This window comes from Perognathus longimembris, chromosome 6 (genome assembly GCF_023159225.1).
Source record: "Perognathus longimembris pacificus isolate PPM17 chromosome 6, ASM2315922v1, whole genome shotgun sequence".
Taxonomy (NCBI): Eukaryota; Metazoa; Chordata; class Mammalia; order Rodentia; family Heteromyidae; genus Perognathus; species Perognathus longimembris.
In genome coordinates, this window is record NC_063166.1 from 18,102,463 (window position 1) to 18,116,216 (window position 13,754).

A 13,754-nucleotide genomic window follows, 5' to 3' on the forward strand; every position below is an offset into this window, starting at 1 on the left:
AGATACCCACAAAGATATTTTACAAAGGATAATTTGAGATGGTAAATTATACCATCTGGTTCAACCCCTCCTCCCCCAACCTTATTGTTTTTGGTTGCTTTTAATAAGATTGCTTAACCATTTGGCTTTTAATTTGTCTCTGCGGCCCCTTGGTTAAAAACTTCTAATAATTGTGACATTCTCATTATTGTTACATGTTAATTCTCATTTTCCATATGCTAAAATGACTGCTACTTAATAGCAATTAGAAACAATTAAAATACAAACGGTAATTACTATTATCCCTGGAAACTATAAAGCAGAGCAAAATGTACCTTTCTACTAAACATAAGTGGGGAAATTATAAAAATGAAAAGACTCTCCAAATGAATCATTAAAATGACACATTAATGCCTTGACATTATATCATATTAACCTTCTCTTGCTGTTTCCCAAGAAGTCATCTCTTTCCAAGGTGACTCTACCATCCGTGGAAAATGTTTTGCTAGAAAGATTCTGAAGTATGCAATAGGCCCATGTCCACCAGGCTGGGGTTTTGTGTGGCCCTGTCTTCTCCTCCTCCTGACTCTCATTCTTAGCAGGAGGGTGGTGGAGAAAGCGGGGAAATGGAGGAAGTCAATTGTCCAGCTGAAACTCTGATGAAGTACTTTTCCACAAAGGCAAGTCTCCATCATGTAGAACCAAATGCTTTGGATGTATTTAAAAATGATTACTTCTCCCCAACTTCCTGCCAGAAACCTAACAGGGAATTTTTCTACAGAAAAAATCTATACTGTTACAGCCACATGGGATTTCTGGAAGGAAAATTCATGAAAGGCTTGGGGCCTCCATAAGAAATGAACCTCCATGAATTGTTTAACTCTGTGTGCATGCATGTCCGTGATTTCTAGTCCTGGCTTTGAGCTGGTTAATTGGAGATAAGAGTCTCACAGATTTTCCTGCTGGGGCTGGCTTTGAACAATGTTCCTTGGATTTCCTGAGTAACTAGGATTACAAGCATAAGCCATCAGTACCTGGCAAAATTTTAACCCTTAGGCTAGTCCATATTAAATGCCCAGCATTTTAGCACATAATATATGTGTCTTCGAATTACTGATTCTACTAGCTTCTGTTCCTGAAAAGCTGGTCTTAGCTATGAGTCAGTAAGGCACTCTCTCTACTTCTCAGGGTGATTGATAATCTAAGAAATGTGTTGATTTTCTAGTTTCTTTGGCTTTTTTTTTCTAGTTGTGTGTGGGAAAGTGATTATTGTTAAGCAAATCTGAAACCAGAAACCAAATGTCTCTAAAGTATGTCTTTTATTCTAAGCTGGCTAAAATCCCTTCAGAAAGATCAAAGACATCTAACATTTGTATGTTGGTTTTCACTTTGTCTGATACTCATGCGACTATAGGCCAATTACTTAAGTCTTGTTGCACTTCAGTATCCTTATCTGCAGAAATGGGCATGTGACACAACCCAATCCATGAGCTACCTAAGGAATGACATGTTAATTTATGAGAAGCATGTAAAACAGTGCCAGGCGCCCATATGCAAACCATGTTAACCATCTGCTAAGCATAATTATGGCTTAGCTTTAGTTTTCCCATTTCTACAGTTGAAAAAAAAACCCCTGAAGTTCAGAAAAACCAAGTAATTTATGGAATGCTACAGAGCTGGGAATAGTTTGTTTTGAAGTTAGATCTTTTGAATCCAAAAACATGGATGATTTCTTATGTCATACCAGCGATTATTCCACCCCATCTTACTTCTTTTTATTTAACAAATGTCCAGGAAGTACTTAAGCATGCATTCCAGGTTCTATACTAGCTGCCAAGAATTAAAAATATGAAAAATACATAAGCTCTTCCTTCGAGGAATTTGTGATCTGTTGGTGGGAAGGAGGAGGAAGGTGAAGGCAGATAATTTAAAACAATGTCTCAAGACCAAGGACACAGAGAAACAAGGGGGATCCTGAGAGAGGCTTGTCCTCCTTGGGGAACAGGGTGCTGTAAGAAGTATTTTTGGATGACCTGACAATTGATTTTAATCCCAGCAGACATGCATGGTGACGTGGAAATTCTCAACAGTGGCTACAGTATAGAACAGTGACTCATAATCAAGAAAGCTGCTTTGAACAGACTTGCTAAATCCTACCTCAGTTTTTGAGGTGCAGTGATTTGCCTTTCTGAGTTCCATGAAGTGGAATAAAACTGAAGTTAAGAGTTGGTAAGAAATGGAGTGGGAGGTGGGGAGATTGCAGATCTTAGGCAAAATTCTCTATGTTAAGGAGACCTGGAAGGAGGGTGTAAAGCTTTTAGTCTGCCCAGTTTTATCCTGAAATTTTCTTTACCACAACATGGAAAAGAGACAAGAGGAGCCAAATGTGGCAATGGTCAAGGTGAGAAATGATAAGATGTGAAGAAAAGTATCTGTATGGAATAGAAAGAAGAGAGCTAACAAATTGGTCAACCTGGGAAAGGGAAAAATCAAGCGTAAGAGACTTGCCAAAGAGAGAATAAAGAATTCCAGAGCTCCCCAAGCAGCACCATAGGTGGAACAGACTTCTCTGGGTGGGATACTGAGCACATCCAAAAATGGAAATCAAAGTAGCAATAATAAAGAAAAAGATGGGAGAGAATGACTCAAAGGGCAGGTACCTAAGCCTAGACCAGAAATGAAGTCTAAGTCACCAGAAAACACCGAGGCCCTCGAGGAGAGGAATCCATTATCCTCCAAGTTTGTTAGCAAGAGTAGATGTGCATATGGATTTTGATGCACTTATAGATGTTGATGTTTATCCATGCATAGTATGCATTTTACAGATCATGAAGTGGGGTCTCAAAAATAATCTGAACTTCTTTATAAAGAGGAAAAATCCAGGGCCAGTGCTTATTACACCTGTGATCCTAGCTACTTAGGAAGCTGAGATCTGAAGACTGCATTCTGAATCCAGCCTCGGCATTAAAGTCTGTGAGAACTTCATCTTGAGATAATCATCAAAAGGCCAGAAGTGGAGCTGTTGCGTAAGTGGTAGAGTACCAGCTTTGAGAGAAAAGGTAAAGGAACAGCACCCAAGCTGAGTTCAAGCCCAGCACTGTCTCCCCATCAAAAGCGAGGAAAAGTTGTAGCTGTTGAGGCTCATACAGGGAGGCAGAAAGAGTTGTGCCAACTGCCATTCAATTCCTCATACTCTCAAAGAACGATTGGGAAGTTATCTAAGCTCTGGCTCCAACATGGTTTTGCCGAAAGACTGTTATTGCATTCCACTGAAATTCTGACAAGTTTTAGTCTTCACAATTTTATTCTTCCCCCAGTCATGCATTATGCCAGTCGTGATCTTAAAAATACATGTTAAAAAATAGATCGCTTTATAAAATAACAAAGTGCTATTTGTACATTCAGAATCATTACTGGCACAATTCTAAAGTGATTTTTCTTGTAACTGAGCTATTGATTTTTCAGTACCTTTTGTAGAGCTTCTTCTGTTTTCTCAGGATTCGTTTTTAGAGCTTGAGAAGCATCATACATGGGAATTGGCATAAATCTCAATGTGTAGTTCCTAAAGGCAAAATTATATACTCTTTTAAAAATAACTTTCTGCCATCTTTAATTCAGCAATCTGCTTTTACAATCCAAAAAGACAGCTAGTAGCTGCAAGACTAGGTTAAAAAACATCTCAGTCACCAGATCACCAAATCCCTACCTATCTGCTACACAGAGAGCAGATTAGTCTTTAGTATGTACACATACATCACCTTGTTCATTCATCTTATAAAATTAACACAGCAATATGCCGGGAGCTGGTGGCTCATGCCTGTAATTCTAGCTGAGATCTGAGGATCGCTGTTCAAAGCCAGTCCAGGCAGGAAAGTCTGTGAGACTCTTACCTCCAATTAACCACCAGTACAGCGGAGTGGCACTGTGGCTAAAGTGGTAGGCAGTAGTTTTGAGCTGGAGAGCTCAGGGACAGTGCCCAGGCCCAGAATTCAAGCCCCACGACCAACCCCTCTCCCCCCAAATAACACAGCATTGAAGAGTGTGGTTGTTGTTTTGAAGCACATCAAGCAAAACAATTCCAATGGGAATCAGAAAGATTAACTAAAAGAAAGCGTAGGAAAAAATATCCACCAGCAACTTGCTGCATAAGTTTTAGTAACCCATAGCTCTGAATGAACTTGGGTTGCTACACTGGACCCAAATGAATAGTAGAACAAATAAAACCATGTGTGTGAAAAGCAAAGCCATTAGTATATGCCCTCAAGTAGTGACTGTCTCTAGAATATGGCACTAGGAAAAGGTGTCCTGCCTGGCTAAACACCCTGTGACCCCTGAGAGTCCTTTTGGCTTGCTTTTAGCTTCAGCTGGGTCTAAAATCCACATGAAACAATTTTGGAGTGCAGACCATATATTATGTCATTGTTATTGGCAGGCTGGTTAGACAATTAAGTCATTTTGAGTGAGAAGACTTACAGAACTCCAAGACAGGCCCCTGACTGCTTCAAAGTGGCATGTACCCAAATAACCACTAACATCTGTTCCCTATATAGTGCATGTCTTCTTCCTCCAATTCTGAATTGCATCTGTCCATTTCTATAGCCTGGTACTCAAGAAGAAGGATTCTTTTGGTGGCAATTGAGTTGTTCTCCTTATGCACTGGAACTTCACAGTGCATTGCCTTGTCTTAGATCTGCAAACAATAAGCATTACTAATGGTGTTTGTCTAATGGACATTTAAGATGACTGCTACTGATGAGTAAATTAATAACTGATTCCTTTTTTGTGCTCATAATGGGGCTTGAACTCAGGGCCTGGGTGTTATCCTTCAGCTTTTTGTTCTCAAAAACTGTCACTCTACCATTTGAGTCCAACCTCTACTTCTGGCTTTTTGATGGTTAACTGGAGATAAGAGTCTCACAAACTTTCCTGCTCATGTTGGCTTTCAACTGTGATCCTCTGATCCCAGCCTCCTGAGTAGCTAGAATTACAGGTATGACCCCCACCAGTACCCTGCTAATAACTAATTCTTAAAATACAGTATTATGAAGAAATTAAGAAAATAATTCTCTTATAATAATAGTAATAGGTGGGCGTTATTTCATAAATACAATATTCATCCTGTCCAACTTACAGGATGACTTAATGTAGAATGGTAACGGAAAGGCGATTATTTCTACATTGGTAATTTTTATTGCAGCCTTGTTTCAGCAAAGTTGTTTGGTTGTCCTAAAAGGAGCCAGCTAACTGGAACTACAAGAAAAATATGTCTTTTTTTATAGCCTTGAGGACTTTCCTTTCCCTCATCCAATTTCTATCATCTTACAGATCAGCATAGCTTATTTAAACCAAATGTGATTTTAAAGCACTGGTATCTTGGAGACAGCACACATGACAGAGTGGGATCCAGGGAGACTGTTGCCCATCTGGTAATGTTGAGGGTTGAGTGTGCATGCTCAGGTTTCTTGTAAGTTCCACTCTGGGTTAGCACTATGACAAGACTGTGGCCACTGTGACATTAGCACCCAAATGCAGTTGTATATAAATAACACAGGGATTCAGATTTGTAGAAGGAGCTGTAATGGGTGGTTCCATAATCCTCAAGGGCTCTGGGAGGAGGGGATCATGTTGACTTAATAGCGTAAGATCCTTCCCCTTATTTAACGATGGCCCATGGTTAGCAAAATGAGAATGAATGAAGAGCTCCTAATTGTGTCTCAAATACCACACTGGGCCAAAGAGATCTTCCCAGAGCCCTCCCAACACAAGAAAATCTGTGGAAACACACATGAGTGAGCACTTCCTCCCCTTTCCTGTGGAAGCGTCTTTTATCTATGGTTCTCTTTCTCCCACCACATTTGAATGCTAAGACTCTGCTTTTGACCACTTCTGCCTTTATAATCTATGAAAGTTGATGGATAGCAAGATGACTAAGTTCTTGTCAGACTCAGGCAAACTAAAACAAGGAAGTGAAGGGCTCCGATGGACCTGTCAGAGGTAAATACTGATTCAATTACATTCTCAAGTCCCATGAGAGATTCTTTCTCAGAAATTCTACTTGCATCCTAGTATTATGTACATATTTCTCTAACAAAGTTTATCTCTGCCGTGTGTGTGTGTGTGTGTGTGTGTGTGTGTGTGTCTGTCTGTCTGTCTGTCTATCTGTCTGTCTCTGTGTGCTGGGGCTTGAAGGTTTAAACTCAGGGCCTGAGCTTTTTTACTCAAGGCTAGTAGTACCTCTACCACTTGAGCCATGGCTCCACTTCTGGTTTTTGGTAGCTAATTGGAGATTAAGAGTCTTCTGGACTTTTCTGCCTGGACTTGCTTGAATCGTGGTTATCAGATCTCAGCCTCCTGAGGAGCTAGGATCACAGATGTGAGCCACCCAGTGCCCAGACACTTTATTGTTCTTTAAGGTTACAACAGCCAGCTGTGGTGGTGAAGGCCTGTTATCCCACCACTTTGGAGACTAAGGAAGGAAGCTCATGAGCCTTGGCTACACAGTGAGACAGTATTTCAAAACAAAACTCGATTGCAAAACTTGACACAACACGTTTTGGACAGAACATTTGACCCACAAAAGAAACTCCACAAATGAGCTGATCTCATCTCCCACCTTGGGACTCTAAGATTAACCAACTTTGAATCTAAGTAGGTCCAGTGAATATCTCCCTTTGTTCCTCAAAAAGTTTTGCCTGTCTCAACTCGTTTGAATGTACGCATAGTTTACAAAGGCCCATGTATTCCCACTGTAATGTTTTGCTATTTCCAGACAAACGTTATTCTTTGGGGGATCTTGATTATTTTTTAGGTTGAAATATAAGAATATAAAAGGCCAGCAAAACCAATTTCTAGCATTCTTTTCAGGAGATAGTCAATGTCTTCCAAGGCCCTAAAGCTGCCTCAGTACATAGAACAGGGACCCAGATATAGTCCCCAATGTATTACTGCTTCTACTGTTCCACATATCATACCAACACCACTGGTTCTCTTGTATTTTTTCACAACGGAATCTATTCAAACTTACTTTTCCATAGCAACTGCTATATCTTGAAAGCCTTGTGCAGTGATGTTGTTCTTGTCCCATATTACAGTCCTGTTTAAAAACCAAATCATAGAAGTGATTAGATTGTTAGAAGTGAAGAAAATGTTTCTCTCATTGGGTATCAATATCCTATGAGCAAGAAGATGTATTTCATAACAACATCATTATGTGAGCAAAGAATAGTGATCAACTTCATTTCAAACACAAGGGTGAATACATTATGTTCTTTTGGGGAGCTGGTGGAATTAAACCCAGGGTCTCATGCGTTCTACACATGTGCTCTATTGCTGGGCTCCATCATCAATTCCAACATTTTGTTCTTTATTTATCACTTGAGTAAGGTAAAAACACTATACCTAAAAGCAGAACACTTAACACTGCAACACCTTTTTTCATCTAGAAAGCCCTAATGTCTGATTCCTCATTTATCTTCCCAACAGTATTAGAAACTATTTGCAAAAAAGATAGTAATTTGTAAAAGATGAGAAACCTATGCAACTTCAGGTACTGAGACTTTCTCCATATCCTCTTACATTTTCACCAGTTTCTACCCTTCTGTGATCAATCCTGAGAACTTTGCTCAATGTGCTGGCAAGGTCTTTGCTACTATACAAGTTGTTGACTTGTTAAGCACAAAAGGGGAAAAGTATTACTTTACATTCAGAATATGTATAGTTCCAAGGTATTTTAGAACTGGTCAGAGAACCTTGACAAGTGAGAATTGTTTCCACTTGACTAGATGATCCCCAGTCCCACAACTGATGGTTTCTGGAGCCCTAATCTTAATGACCTTCTCTGTAACCGCGCTAACCTTCAAAGATATTGCTGCTTGTCTGGCCTTTTGACTAAAGTTTAGAAAGAAGGCTCAGATTCTGTCTTATGCTAAGAAAAGGAAATATTAATAAGGAGCTCCAAGGGAGGAATGATGGTTAACTCTTTACTTACCAGACTGATGAGACTAAGAGGTGAAACCTGATCTTTCTGAATAATGGATAACTACAAGGTGAAGGCATAACTAGGCCTTAAGAAAAGGCATGTTTACCTGGTGCAGTGACTCATGCCTGTAATCCTACCTACTTGGGAGGCTGAAATTTGGAGGATTTGGGCTATAGGCCAAGGAGAAATAAGTTCATGAGATTCTATCTCAACCAATAAAATGTTGAACAGGGAGGTGTAAGGCTGTCATCTCAGTTATACAGAAAGTATAAATAGAAGGATCATGGTTTGGCCTGCACCTGAACATAAATGAAAAACCCTACTGAAAAACAGTAAAAGCAAAAAGGGTTGAGGATAGGGCACAAATGGTAGAGCACCTGCCTAACAATACAAGGCTCTAAGTTCAAACCCAAGCACTGCCAAACAAGAAGAGGGAACAGGAGAGAAGGGTAAGAGGGAAAAAAAAATCAGTCATGCTTAGGAAACATTATAGATGAAAACTGCCAAGCAACAAGTTAAAGTCCAAAGTGAATTTGCCTTTGAACCAGTAAACCTCTCATATGCCTTGTGTTTTAAGTCATTATGTCAGCAAGGGAGGGAGACCTTGGTATCACACCACGTACAAGATGTTGAATAAGGACATTGTGATCAACAAAGGCCTACAAATTCTATTGCCTAGTTATGTTATGACCTACATAGCTTGTACAAGCAACTCTGTGACTTTTGCAGAAAATGAAACATCCTACCAATACACCATTCAAATTGCATCTTACCCCCCTGACAGGGTGATGTGTGAAGTTGTGAAAGTGAAGCCAGATCTGCACTGGACACATCAGTAATTTGGAGATGCCAGGATTGTAGACTGATCATGGGCAGCTAAAGAGAGTGGCTATGTGGACTCCAAGGGTTGTCCACACAGATAGGACTATCCAAGCCCTCTGAACTTCATACCATACCATCATGTGACCTGGGTCTATGCCTTGTGATGCCTTGTGATGTATTGGGTCTCTGTAGGGTGAAAAACTCTGTACAGATCTATCAGATCCATTTGGGATACGGTGTTACTTAGGTCTTTGGCTCCCTTGCTAAAATAAACATAAAAAGGTCTAAATTAGACCTCTCAGTGGATCACAATAGCTCAAAAGCTATATATGTATGATCATATAAGACAAGGATAAGCAAACTCTATTGTTGACGTTAAATTTAAAGTTCTACCTGAATTTCCTTTGGCGTATGCCACGTGGCTAGTGTATATGTTTTTGGTACACGGGGTATTTTATATATGCCTACCTGACCTAGGGAAGGGAAAGAAAAACGAGGTTGTAAGGTATCACAAGAAATGTACTCACTGCCCTGTTATGTAACTGTACCCCTTTGCACAACACCTTGTCAACAAAATTTAATTAATAAATAAAAAAATATATCAAAAGTTTAAAAAAAAGAAAGAAACCACAACTCTCAGTGGGGTTTTACAACCTTTTGAAGAATTACTACATGTAAATGTTGGGAACACCATCCTTCATATTCTCGTAAGATTTAAAAATATCATCTCTACTTCCTAGCTGCCCTCCCTGACACAGCTAGTTCTGTAAGCGCACATGCTCTCCCATTCTAGGGCAGGTCCCACCTACCTGAGCTTGGTGTTGATCTGCAGGGCTTTGGCCAGCATCTTTGCTCCCATGTCCCCCATCCCATTCCCACTGATGTCCACTTTGGTCAGAGAAGTGTTGCTTCCCAGGGCATTGATGATGATGGTGACCTCAGTCTTGAGTTTGGAGTCAGCTAGGGACAAGGACTGCAGAGGCTGTGGAGTAAAACAAGAGTCCTTCTCAATGAAGAATGGAAGGCCGTGTCACATGTCTATTATCCTAGCTAGACCGGAAGTCCAACACAGGCAGATCATACCCACATAGGAATTAAGAGCCTATCTCAATAACAACCAGCAAAAATCAGGGCTGGAGGCTTGGCTCCATGGCTTGGTTAGAAAGTGCAAAGCTCTGGGTTCAAAATCTCCATATTTCACACAGAAAAAGTCCACAACTCAGCTTGTAGTCTGTTTATGTTTAGACTCACATAGCGTTGGCTCCCATAAAGGTGCCTTTAGTTTTCTTAACATCTTACATTCAGGCAAATGGAAAAGCAACTAGATATGCTTTGGATGTGGGCCACTTAGTATTTTAAATAAAACACCAACAAAAACTATATTGATTGCTTTAATCAAAAACCACAATCACATCTCTCATCATTTCAACAATCTCTATCCAGATACCAAGGAAATGATATATAATGGCTTCTTCTTAATACTGGAACACTGCCAACTCACCAAAGGAGCAAGCACCAATTCCAGTACCACATTCAAATTCTACTACACCCCAATTAACTACAAAGAAGAGGCAGAGTCATTAATGCCTAACACATGCAATTCTGAAGTCAGAATATTTATAAGGTCATCCCTCTTTGATTTATTGCACTTCAACATAATGTTACTATCTGAATTCTTACTATTTCTTTTCATAATTTAATGTGGTTAATCTGAGATTCTGTTTGGTTTGTTACAATATGGGTTTGTAGGTAATAGTTCAGAACAAGATTCTCTGCTGACTTCACCCTCAACGTTACTATCCCATAAGCCTGGGTGCAGCAACTTGAAAATCAATGTCTTTAGCTGAAGTTAACAACGGAGCCTGGGCTGGGAATATGACCTAGTGGTAGAGTTCTTGCCTCGCATACATGAAGACCTGGGTTCAATTCTTCAGTACCACATATATAGAAAAAGCCAGAAGTGGCGCTGTGGCTCAGGTGGTAGATTGCTGGCCTTGAGCAAAAGGAAGCCAGGGACAATGCTCAGGCCCTGAGTTAAAGCCCCAGGACTGGCAAAAACAAACAAAAAGGAACAATGGAGCCCATGCTGTCTAGATTGTGAAACTGAATATATATTATGATTCTGAGCAAGTTATCCCATGAGCTGTTAAAAAATAAGCTCTACAGAAACAAAGAATATCAAAAGAAGAGATTACTTCTGCATATGTCAAAAGCTTAAATAAAGAAAACAAAAAATAAGCCCAACTGTACTAGTGTTCTGTGGAATATTTATCACAACTCTCAACTTCTATTGATTTTGAATTGTTTTGCACAATACCCATTCAAAAATAGTGGGGGAAATCTAATATGATTGCTTTTTTAAAAAAGATATCTACTTTTAAGTGGCACAAAAATAAAAAAGGATTCATTATACAGCCCAGTAGCAAAACGTCACACAATTTACTTATGCCGTAAACTTTACCATCTGCAAATAAGTTCTTACATGAATCTAAATATCAACATTAACTTTATGTAAGAGATTTCTAAAATTACAGGAAGTTTGGAGATCCTTATGCAAATAAGCAAAACATAAAACATACACACTTCCCATACAATATAAAATTCTCCAAACTCCGTGCTAGGAAATACATAGTTGAGGAAAAACATGTATGATTCTACAGCATTAGTTTCCCTGATTTCTTTAAAATGGGCCAATATTGGAAAATATTAAACATATGTAAAGCAGAGTGGTGAAAGATCAAATTAAGTATGTAAAACAAATAGTGCAATTCTGAAAAGTCAGGTTTACCAGAATATGTGGTTAAAGAGAAGTATTTGGCTTCATTAAAGAATGAGTTTAATTTTTCAGCCCACAGGTTAGAAATTCTTGCCAAAAGGCCAGAGGACAGAATTCTTGCCACCAATAGGAAGGTGAAGACAGGGCAAGTTTCAGTCCCTCTACCCATAGGCCCCCTAACTTTCTCAGAGAAGTCAGCAGATTCCTTTAATAGGATTTGCTATTAATTCCTGGCAAGAATTCAAGAGGGGAAAATTTTTCAAAATGTAACATACTTCACCTGATGAATTTTAAGAATCACCTGATGACCTATAAGAACAGCTGGACCAAAACACAAATGTGATTCGTCACAGAAGGAATACAAATTGATTTGGACTTTTAGAAAATCTAAAAGCTGCATAATTTAACCAAATAAAATTTTGACAGGAAAGGGTCAAAAAAATCTTACAAAGAATATTTATGCAATAAAAGGTATGACATACCAGTTCTAAACTAAATGAATCCATGATAGAGTACTCCTATTTTGTAAAATATTCTTTATTGTTGTCATGCATTTTAAAGAGAAGCAAAATAGGATATGATTTAAAATTAAATTTCTTTACCCTGAACTAAGTCTTGGCCAGAAGCAACTACAGGGGATTAAAATACCAGGAGGATTCCTAGAGCTCAAGAAGCAATTTAAGATGGGAGCCATAACATTCCACATATTCACTTGATGAAGTCCAAACCAGTATCACAGTGTTTCTCAGTATTATATTAAGGTCAAAAAGTCAGTAAGATTGCCTGCAGATTACTGTATTAGCTAGTTAGGTAAATTAAAAGATAGGCTCAGGAGTCAATTTATACTTTAAAAACTCTATTATATACAATCTTCCTTTAGCAATGAATTGAATGAAGAATAAAATTTTAAATATTCTATAACTGTATTAAAGAAGATTTATTGCATCAAAAAAGTAACAACATACAACATAAATAAAATTATCTGAGCATTAACCCAGTAGAAATAGTAAGAAAATGGCTGCAAACAAAAGATTTTAATCAAAAGTATTTAAAATAATACTCACTGAGTCTTCTTCTTGAATCATCTGTACTAAGTTGTCCAATACAGGTGTCAGATTTCTAGAGAGATTTTAAAGATGTGGACAGTGGAATGAAATCAAAAGTTTTCAGGAGGCTGGTTATTGTCATCATTGTCATATAAAAAAATTCAAAATTCTTACTTGGATTTCATATTATTAAAATTTTTGCCTAACGCCAGGTGCTGTATTGATCTGTTTCTACTGAGCCACACTATTAAGGTAGATAGGTCAGATTCTAAACCTGGAAAGAATCAAGAGTAAGTAGAGAATCAAAATACATGTGTATAAATGACTTCTCAGCTGGTGACACATAATTGAACAACTTCCTGTACCATGCTCAGAGTCCAGGGATTCTAATCTTTTATTGTCAAAGGAACTTACTGCTCTCTTTTCAAGTCCAATTAGTTCACAGAGATAAACTCATTCCCTAAGACTTACCTAAACCTCTTGTACAATCAGTGACTAAATAAATTCAGCAGGATTTGAGACTAGATAATAGCAGAATCTCATCTTTCTCCATCTTTATGTAAGATCCCAACCTATTGTTTATTGGTAGGTAACTGTAAACAAAGTTTTCTATGGAGATTCAACAGGTTCATAATACGTCACTACAATCAGCAAAACTGAACCTATTAAAGAGGATTTGGGGCTGGGGATATAGCCTAGTGGCAAGAGTGCCTGCCTCGGATACACGAGGCCCTAGGTTCGATTCCCCAGCACCACATATACAGAAAACGGCCAGAAGCGGCGCTGTGGCTCAAGTGGCGGAGTGCTAGCCTTGAGCGGGAAGAAGCCAGGGACAGTGCTCAGGCCCGGAGTCCAAGGCCCAGGACTGGCCAAAAAAAAAAAAAAAAAAGGATTTGAACAAATAAAGAGCATAGTTTTACTACTACCAAGAATGGGAAAAAAAAGCTGGGCTCAGGTTTTACCAAAGTATGGATGTTATTATTATTTAAGGAGTTATTGTACTGTATATTTAGCCATGGACATCAACTTAGTGATACACTGGCACTCATCTCTTCTACAAATAAACTCTATGAAAAGCTCTCTTAATCAACAAATGCAATAATTTTTTATTAAGTTGTTAAGTCTAGATTTGGCTATGTTATTTTCTCTTTCT

At 38.8% G+C, this 13,754-nt stretch overlaps 1 protein-coding gene across 5 annotated transcripts in view; it reads right to left on the reverse strand.

Annotated features, from left to right (window-relative positions):
* Carmil1 (capping protein regulator and myosin 1 linker 1) overlaps positions 1 to 13,754 on the reverse strand; it is a 285,478-nt gene that overhangs the window by 70,969 nt on the left and 200,755 nt on the right. For all 5 annotated transcript variants that reach the window (XR_007211220.1, XM_048348358.1, XM_048348357.1 and 2 more), the window contains 5 exons: positions 12,776 to 12,875; positions 12,620 to 12,674; positions 9,589 to 9,761; positions 7,004 to 7,072; positions 3,448 to 3,541 (listed from right to left, as the gene is read on the reverse strand). Coding sequence is in view for 4 of the 5 variants with exons in the window: in XM_048348358.1 (XP_048204315.1) it covers positions 3,448 to 3,541; positions 7,004 to 7,072; positions 9,589 to 9,761; positions 12,620 to 12,674; positions 12,776 to 12,875 (491 nt within the window). In the remaining variant the exon portion in view is untranslated. The remainder of the gene's footprint in view (positions 1 to 3,447; positions 3,542 to 7,003; positions 7,073 to 9,588; positions 9,762 to 12,619; positions 12,675 to 12,775; positions 12,876 to 13,754) is intronic.